At 43.2% G+C, this 23,573-nt stretch overlaps 1 protein-coding gene across 1 annotated transcript in view; it reads left to right on the top strand.

Moving 5' to 3' along the window:
- LOC146866644 (leukocyte surface antigen CD53-like) overlaps positions 1-23,573 on the top strand; it is a 139,051-nt gene that overhangs the window by 94,733 nt on the left and 20,745 nt on the right. The window contains exons 5-6 of the mRNA XM_085616489.1: positions 803-913; positions 14,837-14,920. Of these exons, the coding sequence (XP_085472615.1) occupies positions 803-913; positions 14,837-14,920 (195 nt within the window). The remainder of the gene's footprint in view (positions 1-802; positions 914-14,836; positions 14,921-23,573) is intronic.

Raw genomic sequence — 23,573 nt, 5'->3', positions numbered from 1 at the left:
AATAACCTTGTTGTACAAAAGGCTGACACCAAAAAAGATCTTTCAGTAATAATAGCTGCGTTGACCTGAACCTGCACATTTTGGGGAGGATCAATTGAAAACACATAAGATTTTAACAGATATGTAGACGCATCATCAGTGTCAGACAGTTTAAATCTGAGGTAATGGATGCTCCAATCAATCAGCTTCCTATCAGGAGGCTTATCAAAATGTGTCTTCTTGTTGTTTAATTTAATCCAGTTGTTTTTCATCCAGTTGCTAATCTGCACATAAATAGATTGACGCTCAGTATCTTCACTAAGAAAATGGTTAGCAATTATCACCAGTTAACATTATCGCATATCCTTTGCGTGGTGGATAAAGTCAACTACCAAACCGTGGCTCCACTGGAAATCATCCAGATTCCACTTTTTGTTCAAATTGTCTTCAAATATCATTGTCGCTTCAGGACCCTTTGCCAGCAATTTGGATTTAAATGCAATGAAGCATTAATAGGATGACCTTCAACGTTATGGGCCATTTGATAATGATGACTCCTATATGGATGGCGACAATTGTCAAGTGAGATTTCTTCACTAGAAACCATTATCTATCTGGTATGCACTCTCACTGACAACCCACATTTAACTCATTAATTTCTGGCACTCTCTCACTCAGTACCTAACGTACTTATTCAGAGAACACATTTACAGACAGTGCTGTCCATTACTGGATCTTTTTCTGAAACCTTGCAGATTTAAATGCATCCCCTTCCGTCTCACATGTTTACTTGCCATAACCTTGCACTATGTTCTTGTTTCAGCTGAAGTGCTGTGGTGTGTATAACGTGTCTGACTGGATATCTGAGATTCCATCATCGTGTTGTGAAGACAATGTCTCAAACTGCTCTTCTACACTAAAGTACTTCAAAGAGGTGAGAAAAATAACTAAATATTGGTAAAATGTACATTTGTTTTTGTTATATATGTTGGACGTGGCCCTCACTGCAGGGTCACCCCCAAACCTTTTGTCGTCAACAATCCTGTTTTCTCATTTTCGTTTTTGTTGGCATTGGCACTCTGTGCGCTTTACCACTGCTAGTCAGTGCTGAAGTGCTTGTGCTCTCTCCCTTAAACATGGTGAAATTGACTAACTCCCAATTGGCACATTTAAATTACATGAAAGTTCTTTTTAAGCTAGTACTATATGTTCCCAAGGCCTGTAAATTAAATGCTACTGGGGGCCCTGAAGCACACATTGTGCCACCCACTTGGGTAGCCCTCTAAACATATCTCAGCCTGTCGCCACAGCCTGTGTGAAGTTTTAATCTGCCAATTCGACTTAGCAGAATAAACCTTTTGCCAGACCTAAACCTTCCTTTTTAGTACATATAGGTCACCCCTAAGGTAGGCCCTAAACAGCCCACATCACAGGGTGCACAGGATTTAAAAGTTAGAACATGTGTTTTTAAGTTGTACATGTCCTGGTAGCAAAAAACTCACTGGATCCATTTTTCACTACTGTGAGACCTACCTCTATCACAGGATAACATAGGGTTACCTTATTGCTTTTAATAAGTGCTCATTTCATTTTTGATTGGAAACAGGTACAAATGTCACATTTGGTCTCAAAAGAATTGTAATTTAATGTTAAAATGGGATTTTAACTCAGTGGCACTGTGAGAAAAGTTGGCATTTTCTTGTCCTAACCATTTTTGTGTCTGCAGCCTGTGTCCTGAGCCACATGACTGTGAACAGTTGGCAGTTGTCCTTCATGTATTTCCTCCACAACAGTGAGACAAAGGGGGACAAGATGTTGGCAGAATAGGTCATCTTACTAGGATGGAAGGGTGGGGAGCTTTTCATTGACCCACTTACGTTTTGAAGGACTGTCTCCAGCACACCCACAAAGGAACCTGACACCAGCCATTTGTCATCCTAGACTGCTTTGAGCCTTTACAAGAGAAGGGAAGACCTTTCCAGTACCAGATGTGAAGGCATCCAGGATGTCACCCCCACTTCAATGGCTGGCACCAGGCATGAATACTGGACCTCCTGAACCAATCTTCAGTACACTCCGGGGACGTTGGACCATAGAAGAAGGACTGCCTTGTTTCCCAGATGACTGACCTGCTGCTTGAGGCCTGCCTTTATCTTCACTGGACTGCACTGCTGCTACCAGAGGACTGCCCTGCTGCTTGAGGCCTGCCTTCTTCTCCAGAGGACTGATCTGCTGCTTGAGACCTTCCCTGCTTTCCAAGAAAAAAGACTGGATCTGCTCCCTTAATCCCAGGCTAACCTGAGGGACTCAAAGGGTCAGTTGGCTGACCTCCTGTTCTGAGCAACAGGGACACAACAAGTTCCAGAGGCCTCCCTACAACTGCATAGCTAATCTGCTGCAACTGGACCTACCTGACCTGCAACTGGACCTGCCTGAGTTCTGTTGATCTCTGCTAGAGTGAGTCTCTGATCACCAAACAATGCCTCTCCAGGTCCTAGACCCTTGGCTGGCATCAGAGTGTACTCCCCTGCAAAGAAAGCCGGTTCATGCCGAGATTCTGCAGCCCTTGACGACCACCAACGCTACGCTCTGGTGAACCCGACTCTTCACACCACAGCAACCACCAACAACAATCAGCAACACAAGATCTGTACTTCCCGCTATAGCAACAACAACCTGCATCAACCACTGCCTGCGAAGCCTGGCCAAATATTCGCACTTCAATGAAGACCATCAGCGATGCCAGGCCTGCTCGTCGCACTACAGAGACAAACATCTGTGACACTCTCCCTGCTGCTCGCAGCCTTCTCCATCATCATCGGACTTGAGAAGGTAACTTTTTTGAGCTAGACTAACCTGGTCCCTGTATCCGTCCCACGCTCCATAGCGGTCAGCCTGAAATTGTGGTTTTACCCCGGTCTACGACAACCAGATAACCACATGTGGTGCTTGTTGCTTTTAGGTTGTATATATATTAACACTTTAAAGTTGAATATCTCCGGTTCTACTGCTGATTGAATGTTTTCTATTTTTATGTACTTTTATTAAAATTTGGTCTATTTTTCCAAATTGGTTTTGGATCATTCTTGTGTTGTGTTATCACTTCACTACGGTCAGAGTGCTGCATAAATTATTCACACATTGCCTCTAAGTTAAGCCTGACTGCTTTTGCGCCAAGCTACCAGAAGGTTAAGTACAGGTCAATTTAGTGACTTTTGTTGTTCATCCCGACAGTGATTGTGGTTGTTGTGTAAGCAGGGTCTTCACCCCCCTCAATCAAAAACTCAGTTTCCTATGTATATGACATGGTTAATCGTTCATGAGAAGGCTAGCTCTTCAAATAATAACACGGGAGATGCTCAGACCTGCATAACATAGCACATCTGTGACTCCACACAAACTATCTGCAAAACATAGTCTTCACTTATATTTACTCACTTGGATGCCCATTCTCACCTTCCACTTATTTAAGTGTCTATCCCAATTCCGAGTCCTAAGATGAGTAATTTTTATTAATTGTATTCCTTGTACCCTGAGAAACTATTCTACATACATCTTTTTCAATAGAATGTATGAATGCACACCTCTCTTTGACTCCAATTGTTTTTTTTTTTTACTTTTTCATTTTAGTGGATCCTCAACTGTGAGGAGACTAGAGGTGAAAGTTGAAGGCATGTGAACGGAATGTACATGTATGTGGGACACTTTGTAGGTAGCCAAACAGCATGTACAGATGTTCCTGATTCATCTGCGATGGCTTGAATCTGTGGCTACAAATACATCTCTTAGATCAACACATGGTTGATATAAATGAGATAGTTAATGTCTTTGTTATGAAACGGCACAGTCTGTGACAATATGGGATTCACATCTGAACCTCCACAGTACATAGATAAAAATTCCAAGGTTGAAACTTTAACGCCAACCCTTCCTCTTTCATAAGCTACAAAAGCAGAAGTAGAGGTTATATGTACACTCTGTAGGGCACACACCTGAATGGGTGTTCTTCAAAACTAAGAAGTGGCTACATTAGCTAGATCTGACTTCTAGGCCCACATCGCTTTAATTTGGGACTTGGGGCTTCGCATTCCTAGTATGATACACTAACTTTGTGATAAGTACAAATACACTTAAATTCCTCAGATGTTTAGTGCTATTGGATTGCTCCAGAATCCCTCTTGCTTACCTTTTCCTGTTTCCTTTGATGGCACTCCCATGTAATACCCTCGGCACTGGGGCATTGTGTGAGTGTGCTGCAAAAAGTGGGTCTGAACTTGATTGGAAGGGGTGCTTAAAAAAACCTTGTTGGGAGGAGCAACTTGAAGACGGCAATTGGTGCATGAATTGCTCCAAGGCTATCAGCTGTTGGTCAGTTAGGCTTGGAGGTAGGCTGCTGAACAGTGGTACTTTCAAATATTATATTAAAAGAAACATTTTCAACTTTGCATGCTGATTGGTGATTGCTTGTAACATTTTATATTTTTTGGGTGTAATCATGTGCATTTACTGATTAAAGTCAGCAGCTAACTTTGAAGAGTTGGTAATATCTTTTCACATGTTATTCTATTTTCAGAAAAGTAGAAATTATAATGCTGACTCAATCAAATTAGGTACTGATCTTAATGTTGGAAATGACGTATGTGAAGTTTAAAACATTAATGTAGTTGGGAGTGGGAACAAAAACTCCTCAAAGCAACAGACTATTTCCCCTTCTTTTGATTGTTCTGGTTGTAAGAAGCACATTGATAATTCTTTAGAGTTCTGTCCAATATACAGCAGGTTCAGTCTTTCTCTAGAAAAGCTGCTGTAAATCAATGGGAAGTTAATTCAGTGGAAGTTTCTGTTATTGGGAAAGACTCTATTGATGGGCGAGAAGAGGCTATATCTGGCCATGAAGTAGTAGATGAAAAGGCTGCTCAACAAGTGAATTGTGGTGTTTTTCTCTATGTTGGCATCTGAAGGTGAGCTTGGTTGATCACCACTTACATATCTTTGTTAGATTTATTATATTTTGGCTTTGGACTGAACTTAAAAAACTAAGTACAGATGCATCCTTATTATACTATTTAGTCAAACTACATTGGGTCAGAGGTAAGCTTTGCAGTAACCATGGTCTTTCACATACTCTCTTCTATTTTCACAGTACATAGCTGTTTCTGGAACTCTTGCATTCAGTCAAACGCTAGTCTCCAAACTAGGCCAAGAAAGGATGAGTAGGACATATGATCTGACGACTGAATGCTTTTCTCATAGACACATGAAGGCCTATAGAGGCTGCTGAGAGCATGGTAGGTCTGCAACAAAGCAAGCAATCGGGATATTAATTAAGACCAAGATCAAGACCATGGCTTTTGAAGTAATGTTTTCCATGGTTCATTGATGACAGAAAAATTGAAAATGGAAATGTCAGTCCTTGTTTAGGCATTTAACAGGTTCCAATTTTAGATGGAAATTACATATGACCAACTCTTCTGAACATGCATTGATGGAGACAAACTGATTCCAAAGATTCATGCTAGCCTATGATGGACATATAATTGGGAAATCATTGAATGTCCTATAAATGAGGGTCAACTCTATCTTGCGTTATGGTATGATGACAATGGCAGCAAGCAACATGTTGGATGAAATTGGATTTCAATGTATCCAAAATCTTCTACACTTAAATTCCTAACCCCCACATTATCAAATAAGGATAGGCCTGGAACTTCTCCTTTGTCAGCTCTAGCTAATGATCAGTTTAAGAAATCTAGTTACTTATTAGTTGAGAGGGGTTGAAGCCCCACTCAAATAATAAACACAATCCTTGTCAAAGGTGAACCACAAAAGCCACTTAAAAGACCTGTGCTCAACCCTGTGGTAGCTTCGCACAAAAGAAGTCGGGCTTAACTTAGAGGAAATGTATGAAGTAATTATGCAGCACTCAAATAGTAATAAAATGAAAACACAACACAAGAAAAATCACACTCCAATTTCGACAAATCAAGTTTATTTTAATAAATAAAATGGCACCAAAACAACAAAAATGAGTTGAAACAGCAATATAAGTTTTTAAAGTTCTAGTTGAAAATAGCATCAAAAAGCAGAAAACAGCATTTATGGTTATCTGATCATGCTGGTCTGGGCCACAGTTTCAAGCTCAGGCTGAGTGTGATAGATTGTGGGTCTGATACAGGGACCAGGTTAATCTCCTCAAGAGTTACCTTCTGAAGTCCACGGGAGGGCCTGGCATTCACGTTAGCGGGGGTCAGGAGGAGGTTGTTGTCGTGGACAGTCTGTATTTTGGTAGGAAGAGCCAATTATCACCAGAGCTTCCTGTTGGCAGTCATGGGTTGTCATTGTCAGCTCAAAGTGCAGGTGTCCCCTGAGCTTCATGTGGGCGGTCATCATAGACGGTCGTTTCAATGCAAAGAGCCCACTCTGTGGTCACGAGGAGCCCAAACGTCTGTATTATTCACCTGAAGTTCAGTAGTACACTCTGACCCCAGCCAAGGGTCCAGGACCTGGAGAAACTGTTGGTGAACCAAGACTCACTCCAGCAGAGGCCAGTGGCACGGCTCAGGAAAGTCAAGTTGGTGCTGGTCACCTGGGAAGTTGCAGGGAGACCTCTGGAAGCTCGTTGTGTCCCTATAACTCAGACAGAAGATTAGCCAACTGACCTTTGGAGTCACTTCTGGGGACCTTGGGTTCAAGGCAAGCAGGTCCAGTCTTCCTTCTTCAGACAGCAGGGCAGTCCTTCTTCTGAGTCTTACACACATCCAGGAGTATTCTGATAAGAGGTTCTGAAGGTGCCACGTTTATACCAGGTGCTAGTCTTTCTGTGGAGGAAGTCCCTGTTTTTCCCCCCCAAACTGAATTTTGATCAGTCCTTCCCCTTCCACTGGGTTTGGCTTCACACTGCCTAGGGTGACAAAGGCAATGAGAAACCTGGAGTCTTTTTCTTTTGTGTGTTCTACATGCAGGGTCTTTTGAAGTGTAACCGTTGCAGGGCACAACTCCTCCTCAGCCATCCTGTAAAGGAGACTCACCCCCTACACCTTGGCCTTTATTGTTTCCATGTCTGAAAGAAAAACACAATACACTAAAGGAGAGCCATTCACAGTCCTGTGACACTGTATACTGGCAGAAAGGCACGTTAGGTTTAGGTGAAAAAATGCCAACCTTCTAAAAGTGTTATTGTCAAAATAGAAACTTAATATCCGACTTTACCATTAAAGGGGATTTTATATTACAATTAATTTGAATGAAAACAACATTTCTCTATCTGATCTCATAAACTACGCGCTGAGCCTTGTACACTGCGCTTTCGCAAAGGTCTTAAAACCTTTTTGTTTCCCGGATAATGTGTCAACGCTGTCCTCCACCTCTCATCGGATGTTTGTCTGGAAGCGCCGGGATGCCCAAGGGTAGCTGCGCGCTATATAAGATTTTAAATAATAATTTAAATAATAATAATACTGAATTTATTATTTATTAGGTAAACCAGTGTTAGTCTATGAGAGAGACAGCCTTTCACGACTGAAAAACGACTTTAGGAGTTTTTCACTGTTAGGACATGTAAAACTTACGTTTACAAGTCCTACTTTTTAAATGCCATGCATTCTGCCCTACGGGTGATTGGGGCATATCTTGAGGTAATTTATAAGTATTTAAAAAAAATGTTTAGGTCTGGCAAAAGGTTTATTTTGCTGGGTCAAAATGCTGGTTTAAAACTGCACCACAGGATGCAGTAGCAGGCCTGAGTCAAGTGTTGAGGTAATACGTTAGTGGGTGGCACAATAAGTGCTGCCGCCCACTGGTAGCATTCAATTTACAGGCCCTGAGTACATGTAGTACCATTTACCAGGGACTTACACCCTCACACTAGGGCCTACAGCTGATTGGTAAACTAAATGTACCAATTAGGTGGTGGCCACGTTTTAGGGAGAGCACACAATTACTTTACCACTTGTTAGCAGGGGTAAAGTGCACAGAGTCATAATGCCAACAAAAAAGGGTTCAACCATGGAAGGCAGAAAAATGCAAAAAACAGTGTTGAACCTGCTGAAAGGGCCAAGTCCGACAATCAATATTTGTGCTATTTTGAGCCCTGAGAAAAGGCTAATGAGTATCATTATGAAAATTAATTTACAGAAATGTACAACTATCCCAACCAGGAAAAGCAATAGGCTGCCTTTTTGAGAAACCTCGATATAATAAATAGAACTCATGGGAAGACTTAATAAAGGTAGTAAAAGCTCAGTACTCACAGACCAAGAACAAGATTTTTAAATAATCTTATAGACTATAGCAATCAGAAACACATTTATATATTTAATTTTTACACTATATTAAGTCAATCTTTATTTAAATATTTGCTTTAAACAAATCCAGAAGAAATAAAATCTATGAATTACAGGCTGCGGGGTCTGGTACTTGTGTAACCTTTATGAGAAAAACAGTCTGGCAGATATCTTGTGCCTTCTAAAGCCTGCTTGGTGCTCAGTGTCATCATCTCTGCCCTCTCTTTAGGAAATTGTATTGCCGTACAATAAAGGAGGCTTCTCAGGCGTAAGTAATGGATTGATGGGTTATTGGACTAATTCGTTTTGGCCTGTAATCCTAATGCTTATTAAAAAAATGATCACTTATATATGAGCACTGCCAATGATGTTTAATAAGTTAATTTAAGTAATGTTGTGATCATTTTTTGCTCCCCAGATTAGTTTAAAATCCTCTTCAGACATTTCTTTTTAGGCTGCCATTCAATGTGTGCTCCATAACTTCCACAAAACAAGGTTGTTCTCATGTTCTTGAACAAATTCTTTTAATTTGATAGCTGTTAACTGACTGTAATGCACCAGTAATGGCAGTTATCCCAATCATCTTCCATACATGCTTTTATTCAGTTCCGGGTACCTACACCACCTTATACACATAATCTTGCAAGTTCATAGCCATCCTTAGAATACTTGATGAAGTATTCACTGTACACTCTGTGATTAATTAATTTTTAATGGTTTGTGATGGTAGTCCCCAAATAAACACTCTAAAGTGTTGCAAAGCCCATACACATGCTAAGGCATTCTATTCTATCACTGAGTATTTTTCTTTAGAAAGGAAAGGGGACTAAAAGCGAAAGCTAGGACACCCTCTTTTGCAGTGCTGCCACACTGTGTCAGAACTGCACCTAAATCCTTGTTATTTGTATTGGTGGTGATAATATTAAAGGCACTGATGGATAAATCCAGGACATGCAAGGGCATTAACAACAGCATTGTCAATTAGTTTGAAGTTGTTTTGGCATTATTCAGACCATTTGAGCTTGACTATACTCTTCAATAATTGTTTATGTGAAACATTTTTCTGCACATTTCCACACATGCGTAGCATAAAATTCTGCTAATCCCAAAAATGCTTGCCTTAGGTTTCATTGACACACCGCAGATTTCATGCTCCAGATAAGTTACTCTATTCTCCGCAAATTTACATTTTGAATATTTCACAGTTGAACAATTCTTTTTTAAAATGCTTAGAATCTTAACCAATCTCGAATCATGTTCTTCCCCTTTCCAATTGTCCAAATATCGTCCTGGAAACACCCTTCTCTTTGCCAAAAAGGTAGCACATACAAAAGACAGCAGCAGTGGATGCCAATACAAACAGCATTCACTTAAACTGAAAACATCCACCAGGTGTAATAAATGTGGTAACCTTTACTGTCATTGTGTAGCAGAATCTGGTGGTAAGTGGATGACAGATCTACTATGGAAAACCATTTAGCACCCTAGATCGTAGCTGAAAATTCCTTAATTTTAGGTAACGTAAACCTAGCCAATGGAGTGTTGTTATTAAGGTAGCAAAGATCCACACATAACCCAATTTTGCCATAGGCCCTCCATGCAATCACCAAGGTGGCAAGCCAATCAGAAGCCTTAACAGGCTCAATCAAATCTGCTTCTCCAGCTCTTTCACTACACCCTCCCTCAACAATGTCATTACAGGCCTAACTTTGTGGACCTTGAAGCAGGCATCTTCCTTCAATAAAATGTTATGGTCAAACCCCATCATTATCCCAGTTTTTCCATTAAACACCATCAGACACGTCTTTTGCAATCAACTCCTTGTAGTTTCCTCTTCATAAGCAATCAGTACCTGTTCACCACTGCTAAAATTACTGGGCCTGATTCACAAAGGCATTTACATGTACTAAAGTAACAACAGTTGAGTCTCCGCACTTCTGGTGGAATCGCCACACCACCCTGAGTGCGTAAACTCCACACTTGTAACTTTACTACAAGTAAATACATTTGTGAATCGGGCCCTAAGACAATGTGGGGATTATCTTGGTTAAACCATTCTAATATGGATGGCCATTTCTGAGCAATATACAATGTTTCTACTGCTCTTCAATTTTTAAGTCTGAAACGCAGATTTATGTAACCTAACATTTCTACTGCTTCTCCATTATACTCTCAGGTCTGGTACCTAATTCTATTTTTTTATTACATAGCTTATTACAAATGATTTCCTCCAAACATCCTCCTCAATACTCATATATGGTGAGCCAGAATACATTATTACCAAATACTCACACCCCCAATTGTCATATGGCGTAATATTTCTAACCACCATCACCTGTATTCAAAATAATATTTTCTTTAAAATTGAAATTGTTAGCAACACTAGGTTGGTCTTTCTGTCCAGAGGATGATTTCTCTTCTCCTTCAATGCACTTAACTCTTGGTCCTTTGGTCCTGAATATATTTGCGAAATATCCTAAAGTGCCAGACATTGCACCTCTGTTTATCACACTTTACTATAAGCCAAATGGATGCTGCTATTACATCAATAACATTATGATCCTGTGCTGTTTTATTTCTTTTTCAACCTCCCGTTTATCATTCATCCATTCCTCACCCAAGGACACAGAATAAAAGTGACAGAAATTTATTTTAGTAGCAGTGTACGAAAAATAGATTGGAACCATATTATTCCTGACAGTCCACTCACAGAATGGAAATTGTTGTCTGCGAATCCTTACCTTGTGAATCGAAGCTAAAGCAATGACTCCTCCAAGGACGTGGAGTTGAGGAGTGAAGGAAGTCATGCAGAACCGAGTGGGCAAAATGGCCCACCATGTGGACTTAAAAATAGATGCAGTAATGCCTCATGAAAGTAAGGGCATATGTGCAGGTGGCCCAATAGCAGATGCTAAAAACTGGAACATCTCTAGTGGGGGCAGTGGTAGCAGGCTTTGCTCTGTTGGGATATGCCCTAAGACCGGGGCTTCTTTTTTGACAGGGCATGACACAGTTTGATGCTCAAAACAATACATCAAGATGAGGTATGTTTATGAACTACCATTATTTTCTCAGCACCGGCAAACCTAACACACAGCTTATCTACCCTGTAGTCCTTATTTTTGTCTGGATAGAAAATAAGGATACATTATAGGTCTAAGCAGTGGAGCGTCTCTTCCTCTGTAGATGAATGTGGAGGAAAAAAAATGCAGGGAGCGTGATGGACTGCCCGCATATAAAGATAGCTGCACTTGCAGAAGAAAGGATGTAAATGTCCTAAGTACAGCTTGTCAATGAAAATGGCAGCATACAGTGATTGAACTGACAAGATCTGCAGCATACTGTGCAATGCACAGAAGTGACTGAAGTGAGAAAGACAATTTTCAAGGTCAAGGGTCTAAGTGTACAATTGTGAAAGGGCTCGAAAAGAGCATACATTAGAAAAGCTATGATCAAATTAGGGGCCCACTGCTGCAAAATGAACAGTGCCCAAAGCAAAGCCTTGCCAGGCCAAACACAAAAAAATTAAAAAGGGATTATCAGATAGTTTTGCCTGTAGTGGGTCAACTTCTTTCTCTGCACACAAGGCATCAAATGTAGCCCGAAGGCCTGAATATACAGACTTAGTGGAGGAGCGGGAAGCACCAAGAATGGCCTTCATCTCATTCAGTGGAAGATCTAAACCTTAGCTGATTTTGTTCAATCTCCCTGCATGGAGGTGTAAATTGTGGAGATTCAAGTGTAAAACCTTGTCTTGTTGCTAGTACAGCAGAGTCCTCCAAAAAGCAGTCAACTAGGAGGGCATATTGCTGAGTGTTAAAAGGTTGGCATACCAACAGCTCTAAGAGCTATGTTCCTCAGGGTCCAGGTGGTCAGCAGCAGATATGGAAATGAATGAATGGATGGGAGGGTCCTATTGCCCATCGGGCTTTATATGTGATTGCCGGAGCTGTAAATTAGATGGTATTGTGAACAAGGAGCCAGTGAGGTTATTGAATCTGAGCGGGGATGGATTGTCGACAAGGGATATTGAGAATAAGGCATTCTACCATGATCTGTAACAGTTGAATCCTCCTGATCAACTATTTGGGGACACCAACATAAAAAGCATTGGCGTAATCAAGCCTGGGTGTGACAATAGCATGCACCACTTCTTTGTGTCCAGAGGCAGGAAATATATCTGAAGTCTTTCCAATGGATCTGACTAAAGTAACACAGTTGGCTGAAATTGCCACAAAGGGAGAGATGGTAATCGAATATGATCCCAAGCTTTTGCCCCGATTTCGCTGGTGTTACCAGTACGCTGAAATGCATATTTCCAAAGGTGGAATGCATCTCCTAGACATTCTTTAGAAAGTTACTTCACAGTGCAGAAGGCAGACAGTTAGTATTTTCAGAGGTAGCAAATAGATCTACTGGGTGAAGAAACCATGAGTCACTTATGACTGTAGTGATGACCCATGATTAGCAGGATGAAGCTTTCGGGCCTGCAAAAAACTCCAAGAACCAATCAAAAACATCATGGTGCCCCACCATTTATGACTAGGAAAACTGGTATATGTCTTAGACATCTACTAATGCAGTTTGCCATATTGTGTTTACTATGTTTCAATTTGCCTCTGCCAATGCTTGATAACAGCTTGAAGCTTGTAGGGGTTTTCCTGCATGCGTTTTTTCACTGGTCCTAGAGTGTTCAAAGGTTTCCAGCATGTTCCTGCAGTCAGGGGCTTTCCAGCAAGAGGACTTTCCAGCAAGGGGTTTTCCCATGGGTCTAGAGTGTTTGAAGGTTTCCAGCGTGTTTCAGAAGTTAGGGGAGATGTGTGGCTGACAGCAGCGGATATAAATGGAATGTTGCCCCAGCACTTGTGCTTTCTGCACAATGAAGACTTCCTCACTGTAACAGCCCAGATGAGGACCACAAACAGTTTAAAGAAGCTGGACGCATTTTCAGAGTTCTCAGAAGGATCTTCATTCCACGAGAACAACTTGGTGGTAATGCACGTGCCACTGTTCACCGTTCAGAACCCCTAGTAAACCAATTAGAACTCTCTCAGAAACGCTTAGGTTTTAAGCTCTGATTAATGATTTGTGTTTTTGAGAAAAGCTCTAAAAGAGGCATCAGCTGCTACAGTTTTGAAGGCAGATTTGAGAGGAGCATGTTAAAACCAAATGGTCTTAATTTTGGTGCTGCCTCCTACTTACGTCACCTTTGTAAATAGGGGGCAGCATCTAAATGAATGGGTGTTGCGGAAGAACGTCCACCGCAGCACCCATTGCCCACCCCTTTCACGATAAGTATACTGTAAGAGGGTGCCTTATTTACAAGGCGGTGTTAAGCCACGTTAGGTGGCTTAACGCCACCTTGTAAATAAGGCAAAGCCCCTATTGCCACATGAACATCATAAAAAGTGACATTCCTGTGGTGCTATGGGGTTGGTAAAAATGCCCATAAGGGCCTTTTTTGGAAAACTTGCACAATTGTTTCTAAAGCTTTATCTTGTTTGCAGATAAATAAGTCCAGTCTTATTCAATATTTCAACTTGTTTGTTACCGAGATCTAAAATAATCTAGGAATTAAAAAAATGGCACTGGTTGTAAAAAAAAATCCAGCTATTAAAAAAAACAACCTTGGCATTTTTAAAATTACTCTTATTTTGTACTATTTATGCATGTTTTTACTTGAGCACGTTGTTTATAAAGTTATAAAGAATCTTTCAAAATAGTTAAAATGCTGAGATTTTTAGGTGACATAATTCTTGTTTTAACCTTTGAACGCACCATCCCACTTTTAAAAACAAAATTGTATAACCCTGCCACTGAGACTAACCTTATTTTGGCCTAGTGTTGTTAACAATCAGAAATACTTCATTAGTGCTTTTCATAGCTTTTTTAATATAATGTATTTCCCTGTGGGAAAATTCAGCTGAAACTAATATTATTATGAGAAAAAGAGATGGTTTTTGCCATTTAGCAGAACTGGTGAATCCTTACATGTTCTATAGGGGATGCAAAAGAGTAATTAAACTTTCCAGAAATGGTAAACACACACCCAATCAAAAGGATAGATTTCATGTTGCAAAACCAACTGCAGAACAATGGCCTCGTCCCAATTTATATGTTCCTCCCCCAGGTCCGCCTGCCCCATGTCCCACGGTACTGCTCTTTCTCGTGCTTGTTATACTGTATAATTGGTCTCCGTCCTTCCTGTTTTTCCAAAAGTAAGTCTTGTACCTCTTGTTCAGTTGTCTCTGCATCATACTTGAAACCAAAGACCCCTTGCCCGTACTCATTCCGAATATTATATGCCCCTCATCTCCATTGTCATTTCTCTAGAGTTTTCTTTTCCCCAAACACAAAACCATTGGCCCGCCCACCTCCTACCTTTCCATCTGATCAGTATCATTAAGCAAGACTGAAACCACAGAAGGAAATGACAAACGTCAATGTTAACCAAAATACCAGTGTTATTACTTAATAAATTGCTGACACACCCAGTGCTTTGAGGATGTTATGGCATATACATGTTGCCATATGTTTGTGTTTTGCCCAGCAACGTAACTATCTCTTTATTTTAGGGTTGCCTGGAGCAAGTGAAAAGATGGTTTGAATCGAACTTTCTATATGTTGGAATCGGAATAATCTGTATTTCTATTATTCAGGTAAGAATGAAGAAACCTGTACTACTGCACTATATATATATATATATATATATATATATATATATATATATATATATATATATATATATATATATATATATATTACCTACTGGCGGTCGCCAGTAGGTAGTTATAGTTAGGACCCCTTTTCCATAGGAAATCCGCAACATTCTATTTTGAATAACTTTGGCGCCGGTCGACGAATCCTCGCGAATTTCTCAAAATAGGTGGGGCGCTACGCTCCGCTCCTACCCTGAAAGTCTCGGGGGGATTCGTCAAGCGGGGGCTGAGATAAAAGGGGGGTCCCAAAACACGTTTTTCCCATGCATTTTTCCATAGGACCTTTAGACAGGGCTACAGCCCGAACGGCTGAACAGAATTACTAGAAATTTGGCAGAGAGGTAGTCCTCAGGTCAAGGAAGTGCCTTTCGTAGGTTTGGTGTAAATCTGTTCAGTAGATTCTGAGAAAATAGCCTTTAAATCAATATATATATCTGAGCCAGCTTACGGTACGCTTACCGTAAGCTTACCGTACGCGTACGGTGGCGTGCGCGAGCGCGATTCTGATTGGCTCTTAGATCTTAGTAAACATTCCAAACAGCCGAAACCAGGAAGCGGCGGCCGCCATTTTCTCTCTCGCACTGAGAGCTAGGTTGTTAAATAAAACCAATAAACATGTAAAGGGGCTGTTTAGACAGCTCCCACACACATAGCCATGTTGAGGGAGTCCCCAAAGACCCCCCAAGGCCAAAAATGCAATTTTTATTTTTTCGCTAATTTCGCCGATTACGCTTACCGTACGCGTACGGTAAAAAATGTAAAAAAAAAAACACTATCCACACTCACCCCACCCCCTGTGCTTTTGGTGGCCGCAGGCCAACAAATGTGCAGGGCTTATCAGAGGTGTGAAAAACCACAATATTTTAAACAAAAATAATAAAAGAAAAAATTAACAACACTCTCTCCACCCCACTTATAAAAATTACGAAAAATTAAAATATTACCTTTCAAAACGAAGTGCATCATATGTCCTCCATGTGCGCACGGTGCGCGAAGCGCATCGTGCGTACATGGCCCATCTAGTGTAACGTGGGCACGCGGTGCGCGTAGCGCACCACGTGCCCACCGTGCGTGCACAGCACTAACTGCGTAAAGTGGGCGCGTGGTGCGCGAAGCGCACCGCGTGCTTACTGTGCGCGCACGGTGCGCGAAGCGCACCGTGCGCGCACGGAACGAACTGCGTTAAGTGAGCGCGCACGCCACGAATGGCGTAAAGTAACTTAGCATTTAAAAAACCGTACAAATTCACTGAAAAAACCATAGGTTTCACACACGTTATAGTTAGGAATTAGCATTTAAAAAACCTTGCAAATTCACTGAAAAAACCATAGGTTCCACACATGTTATAGTTAGCGGAAATTTTACTGATAAAAAACCAGTGAAATTCCCCCGTTATAGTTAGTGTAGGCAACTTTAACTCACGCAACCGCAATCTTCTGCTGATGACATATGTGTCTTTATGAAAAAAAAATATTTGAAATATATGTATAGCTAAAAATGTATGGAAGAAGACATGGGCAAATAAGTGTCTAAATACAGTATTAGCATCAGCAGAGGATTGCGGTCGCGTGAGTTATAGTTGCCTACACTAACTATAACGGGGGAATTTCACTGGTTTTTTATCAGTAAAATTTCCGCTAACTATAACATGTGTGAAACCTATGGTTTTTTCAGTGAATATATATATACATATATATTACCTACTGGCAGTCGCCAGTAGGTAGTTATAGTTAGGAGCTATTTTCCATAGGAAATCCGCAACATTCTATTTGAAATAACGTTGGCGCCGATTGACGAATCTTCGCGAAATTTTCCAAACTTTTGGCCAGCTCCGGTCCGCTCCTATCCTAAAAATTTCATGGTGATTCATCAATCCGGGGCTGAGAAAAAAGGGGAGTCCCAAAACACGTTTTCCCCATGCATTTTCCCATAGGACCTGTTGACGCAGCTACAGCCCGAACTGCTGAACGGAATTACACCAAATTTGGCAAAGAGGTAGTCCTCAGTTCAGACTCGTGCCTTTTGCTTAAATGGTGTAAATCCGTTCAGTAGTTCCTGAGAAAATCAAAATCAAAATCACATATATATCTGGGCGGAGCCTAACCTCACATCTCATCATGAGATCTGATTGGCTGTCAGCACTTCATCCAAGAAGTGTTGGCAGCCATCTTGGGACCAATATACATGATAGCACCTCATTAAAAAGCAGTGCAGTTAATAGAAGGTTTTAAGACTTTAGTTACATTATAAATCATTTGTTGATGGTACCATACTCATTTTAGGAATTGTGGTGTGTTCTAAGGTGATTTTACCATGTGAAAAAGCCTTTTTCTGTGATGCCATGAATCATGTTTGAGAGAAAACCATTTCCTCATGCTTTTTCCACAGAGGTTTGGAAAGTGATCTATAAGCTAAACTGAGAGCATATTTTCTGTAAATTCACATTATCTTTCTCAGTCATGTGAGAATGAAGTCTGACATTCTCAGTAAAACATGTACATCCAACAAGGGCAGAGACTGTCAGTTGATTCCTTTGTGTTCTACTGCAGCTTCCCAGAGTGTTCTAAAGAACAACTAGAGCGCTAACAGTCCTACTTATGACAAACGTATTGCACACCTGAAGCCATCTTGAATGGAATAAAGTGGTAACTCTTAAAATATTTAATTTAAAAAGGAACACAATGAGGGGGTTCATTTTGCCATAGAAAGTATGATTAGTGCTGCAGAAAGAAAAGAAAATTAGGGCACATTTTGAGTGACTTCTCAAATCCTCTTCTATTTCATTAAAAGATTCTGACATGCAGACTGAAACATGCACTTTTAATACCAGGAGCAGACTTCCATGGTGAACAGTAGTTTTACTACAGTGATCTAATGAGCAACTAGAGTGCTAACTTTCAGAATTTATGGCAAATGTGTGACATATCTGAATACCTTCATGATGGAATCAAAGTAAAAAACTGAAAGCATTTCCTACTGAGGAGACTGTAGTAAACGAGGAAATTAGGAAACTTCATAACAAATAAGTCTCCCAAAATGGCCACCAGAGACAAAGTTTGTGCAGGTTCTAACCTAATTCTGCTTTCAGAGGTGGGTTGCTAGCTTGGGTTGGTCGTGCTTGCGGGCTCCCAGCGGCAGCGTGCGCCATCTTTGGTTGGGCTGACTTTCCATCCCAGCCCTGCCCCTCCACCACCACTCCGCCCCTATTTAGGAGCGCGATCCTCTCTCCCTTCGTGTTTGTCAGTGGCCCGGTGGCAGTGGGCTGACTGGTGAACGCTAGGAGAGCTTCGTTACCACTTCCCTGCACTCCGCCCCGCTGATTACGAGCGGAGGCGCTATTACGTTTGCACTGCATTTTTAAATTGCCACTAACTTTTTTCAAAGTTTGTGCAGGTTCTAACCTAATTCTGCTTTCAGAGGTGGGTTGCTAGCTTGGGTTGGTCGTGCTTGCGGGCTCCCAGCGGCAGCGTGCGCCATCTTTGGTTGGGCTGACTTTCCATCCCAGCCCTGCCCCTCAACCACCGCTCCGCCCCTATTTAGGAGCGCGATCCTCTCTCCCTTCGTGTTTGCCAGTGGCCCGGTGGCAGTGGGCTGACTGGTGAACGCTAGGAGAGCTTCGTTACCACTTCCCTGCACTCCGCCCCGCTGATTACGAGCGGAGGCGCTATTACGTTTGCACTGCATTTTTAAATTGCCACTAACTTTTTTCAAAGTTTGTGCAGGTTCTAACCTAATTCTGCTTTCAGAGGTGGGTTGCTAGCTTGGGTTGGTCGTGCTTGCGGGCTCCCAGCGGCAGCGTGCGCCATCTTTGGTTGGGCTGACTTTCCATCCCAGCCCTGCCCCTTCACCACCGCTCCGCCCCTATTTAGGAGCGCGATCCTCTCTCCCTTCATGTTTGCCAGTGGCCCGGTGGCAGTGGGCTGACTGGTGAACGCTAGGAGAGCTTCGTTACCACTTCCCTGCACTCCGCCCCGCTGATTACGAGCGGAGGCGCTATTACGTTTGCAATGCATTTTTAAATTGCCACTAACTTTTTTCAAAGTTTGTGCAGGTTCTAACCTAATTCTGCTTTCAGAGGTGGGTTGCTAGCTTGGGTTGGTCGTGCTTGCGGGCTCCCAGCGGCAGCGTGCGCCATCTTTGGTTGGGCTGACTTTTCATCCCAGCCCTGCCCCTCCACCACCGCTCCGCCCCTATTTAGGAGCGCGATCCTCTCTCCCTTCGTGTTTGCCAGTGGCCCGGTGGCAGTGGGCTGACTGGTGAACTCTAGGAGAGCTTCGTTACCACTTCCCTGCACTCCGCCCCACTGATTACGAGCGGAGGCGCTATTACGTTTGCACTGCATTTTTAAATTGCCACTAACTTTTTTCAAAGTTTGTGCAGGTTCTAACCTAATTCTGCTTTCAGAGGTGGGTTGCTAGCTTGGGTTGGTCGTGCTTGCGGGCTCCCAGCGGCAGCGTGCGCCATCTTTGGTTGGGCTGACTTTCCATCCCAGCCCTGCCCCTCCACCACCGCTCCGCCCCTATTTAGGAGCGCGATCCTCTCTCCCTTCGTGTTTGCCAGTGGCCCGGTGGCAGTGGGCTGACTGGTGAACGCTAGGAGAGCTTCGTTACCACTTCCCTGCACTCCGCCCCGCTGATTACGAGCGGAGGCGCTATTAAGTTTGCACTGCATTTTTAAATTGCCACTAACTTTTTTCAAAGTTTGTGCAGGTTCTAACCTAATTCTGCTTTCAGAGGTGGGTTGCTAGCTTGGGTTGGTCGTGCTTGCGGGCTCCCAGCGGCAGCGTGCGCCATCTTTGGTTGGGCTGACTTTCCATCCCAGCCCTGCCCCTCCACCACCGCTCCGCCCCTATTTAATCGGGCAGTATGTGTCAGCGCAGCGGACGAGCGCAGCGGGCGCGACGAAGGCACGCCGGAGTTGCGCCTGAGTTAAGCCCGTCTGCGCCCGTCCGCGGCCGGACGGGCCTAGGGGCACGAGACGCTGCCTGTCTAATTACGTATCCGCCAGTTCAACTATGCTCTTATTGGGCCCCAGGAGTCATTGACCCCCTAGTAACTACATACTTGAGACAGCTCGGTTTATTTACTCCCCCTCCTCACCTTCCTCCCACGATCTCTCCACATTTAGCTTTATCACCCATTATGCCTCCTATCACTCCCCTACCCCCATCAGTCCCTCTTGTTCCGCTATGTAGTACCTCAGCTACGCTCCTAAACACCAGGTCTGCGTCAATCATCAGTACGAGCTATTCGATTACATTGACACTCATGAACCAGATCTCTTATTTCTAACAGAGACCTGGTTCAATGCTGACTCCCTACCCAATGTGTTAGCCGCATTGCCCTCTTCATATTCCGCCATTCGAGCGGACCGCTCAGAGGGCAAACGGGGTGGTGGAGTGGCCCTAATAGCTCGGACTGATTTCAGCTTTCAGATTCTCCCTTCCCCTTCTATTCCTGATGTAGACTACCTCGTAGCCCGCTCGACTCTCCATCAGGCACCCCTTACTTTTGTCCTAATTTACCGTCCTCCTCAACCAACCCCTTTTTTTCTCCCAAGTATTCAGGCTCTCCTGGCTACCCTGGTGATTAACAACTCATCAGTACTAGTCTTAGGGGACCTAAACTTCTGGCCCAATGACCCTGCTGAGAGTCCCCAATCTAAAGAGTTTACTGATCTTATGATCAGTTTGAATTTTTCATCGCTCATTCAAAGTTCCACTCACATACATGGTCATATGTTGGATCAAATCTGGGCATTGAACATTCCATCTACATCCCCTACAATATCCCCGTGCTCTTGGTCAGATCATTCCATTATTACCTTTTTCCTCGCACTGACTCCGATGGCCAAACCCCAGCTCCCCAAAAACACCTGGGTTAGGAAATGGGGCAAAATCGACATGCCCTCTCTCTGTTCGACCTTGGCCAAAACTAGTCCCGATCTTGCAGGCCTTGCAGCTACTTCCCAACTGGCCGCTATCAACAACTGGCTGACCCTGGCGGGTGATGATTTCGCCCCCCTGAGGCAGCTTACAGTCAAGCGGGCCCATGCAGCCAATCGGTGGTTTACTCCAGACCTAAAAGGAAAGAAATTAGCTGCAAGGAGAGCCGAGCGAGCTTGGAGAAGAACTTATAGTCCCGTGTTAAAGACACTCTATTTGTCTGTTTTACAAACCTATAAAAAGGGCATTCTTGAGGCCAAAACCGAGTTCTATACGAGCAGGATAATGGCAGCAGAGTCCCATTCGAAGGAAATTTTCTCTACGGTCCATGAACTGGCATCATCCAGCAGAGCTACGGCTACTATTCCCCCCTCCCAGTCCCTCTGTAACTCGCTCAACGAGTTCTTTATTGACAAAGTTGCCAAAATCAAACTTAACATTCCCCCGCCTTTCCCTACATTTGTCAATCCCTCCCCGCCCTCCACGGCCCCTAAATTAAACTTCATTCCGCTGTTAACCAATGACACACTTCCCCCGCTGCTTCATCGGATTAAATCGGTCTCCCCCCTGGATTTTGCCCCAGCCCATATCCTCAGGGAAATTTATTTAGCCTGCCCTACCCCACCCTTGACTCTCCTTAACGATTCACTAAGGAAGGAAATTGTCCCCAGTTTACACAAATCAGCGGTTGTCATACCCATCATAAAAAAACCTGACGCCGATTCATCCTCCCCCTCCAACTACCGCCCCATCTCCCTCCTGCCTTACCTAGCAAAAGTTCTTGAAACCCACGTCACGACTACCTTAAGCACCCATGTAGAGGCTAACCATTGCCTCTCTCCTTGTCAAGCTGGCTTTCGCCCCCTGCACTCCACGGAGAAGGTGGTGATCTCGGTAATGGACGAGCTGCGTGAAGGTATTGACATCAACCTTCCGCAAGCCCTGATCCTCCTGGACCTGTCCGCCGCCTTTGACACGGTGGACCACTCCATCCTCCTTAACCGTGTCAGGGCGGCGGGCATAGAAGGCTTGGCCTTCTCATGGATTGAGTCCTTCCTAGCTGGGAGGGCTCAAGCGGTCCATTTGGCCGACTTCACCGCGGCCTCCCGTAAGGTGGAGTGCGGGGTTCCTCAGGGCTCATCACTTTCCCCTCTCTTATTTAACCTATATATTTACCCCCTCATTTTTTCGTTACAACAGCTGGAGGTCACGGTGTTTAATTACGCCGATGACCTCCAGCTAATCTTCAACCTTTCCCATTCTTCCTCATCTGCTCTTAATGTCCAGACAGTTATGACATTCATTCAGGATTGGATGAACTGCAACCACCTCAAACTCAACCCGGACAAGACCGAGTTGGTCTTGACCGGAGGTGGTTGCAGTACGTGGTCTCCCTCCTGCTGGCCTTTGTCACTCGGTGCCCCCCCACTTCCCGTACCTAAAGTCAAAACTCTTGGGATTCTCCTGAACTCACAACTCTCTGTTCACTCACAAGTTGGTTCAGTGGTTTCCTCTTGTTTTTTTTCCCTTAGGATAATTAGGAAAGTTTCCCGTTTTTTTTCTTTCTCTGCTTTAAAGATTATTGTGTTGGCCATGGTACTATCGCGCATTGACTATGGCAACATAATCTATAATGGGGCTCCTGCTTATGCGATTCACCGCTTACAGCTGATACAGAACCAGGCTGCCCGCTTGATTCATGGCCTACCTAGATACCATCGGGCCACTCCACTGCTCAAAGCACTGCACTGGCTTCCGGTGAGAGAGCGCGCCCTTTTTATACTTGGCTGCCTCACCTTCCAGGCTAGGTCGGGCACCGCTCCTGAGTTCATATGCTCAGTCATTAAGCCCTACCTCCCGGGCAGAGAACTTCGCTCCACCCATATGGCTCTCTTGGCCACTCCCCGCTTTAAGAAACAGAAGTCTGGTGGAGCGAGGTTCGCTGTTCTCGCTCCAGTATTCTGGAATTCCCTTCCTGCTGCTCTCCGCACATCGCTTTCTTATGCACAGTTTTGGAAGGATCTCAAAACCTTCCTATTTGTGCGAGCTTACACTGCCTAGCCTTTCGCTGCTGATGACCACTGCATCACATAAAGCGCCATGAAACCGCTTGGTAAAAGCGCGCTTAATAAATGCTTTTAACTTCAAATTCAAATGTAGCCCAAATATCACCCAGGTGTAGCCCAAGTATAGCCCAATGACAGAATGTCCCAGAGTGTTCTAACGAACAACTAGAGCGCTAACAGTCTTACTTATGAAAAAAGTATGGCACACCTGAAGCCCTTTTGATTGGAATAAAGTTGTAACACTTAAAACATTTAATTTACAAAGGAACAAAATGAGGGGGTTCATTCGTCCATAGAAATTATGATTAGTGCAGCAGAAAGAAAAATTAGGGCACATTTTGACTTCTCAAATCCTCTTCTATTTCATAAAAAAATTCTGACATGCAGACTGAAACATGCACTTTGAATACCAGCAGCAGACTTCCCTGGTGAGCAGTAGCTTTACTACAATGATCGAATGAGCAACTAGAGTGCTAACATTCAGAATTTATGGCAAATGTGTGACACATCTGAATGCCTTCTTGATGGAACCAAAACAAAAAACTGAAAGTATTTCCTACTGAGGAGACTGCGGTAAATGAGG

This window comes from Triturus cristatus, chromosome 1_2 (assembly GCF_964204655.1).
Source record: "Triturus cristatus chromosome 1_2, aTriCri1.1, whole genome shotgun sequence".
Classification (NCBI taxonomy): Eukaryota; Metazoa; Chordata; class Amphibia; order Caudata; family Salamandridae; genus Triturus; species Triturus cristatus.
The sequence above is the reverse complement of the archived record's forward strand: the minus strand, read 5'-3'. Positions and strand labels throughout refer to the sequence as shown.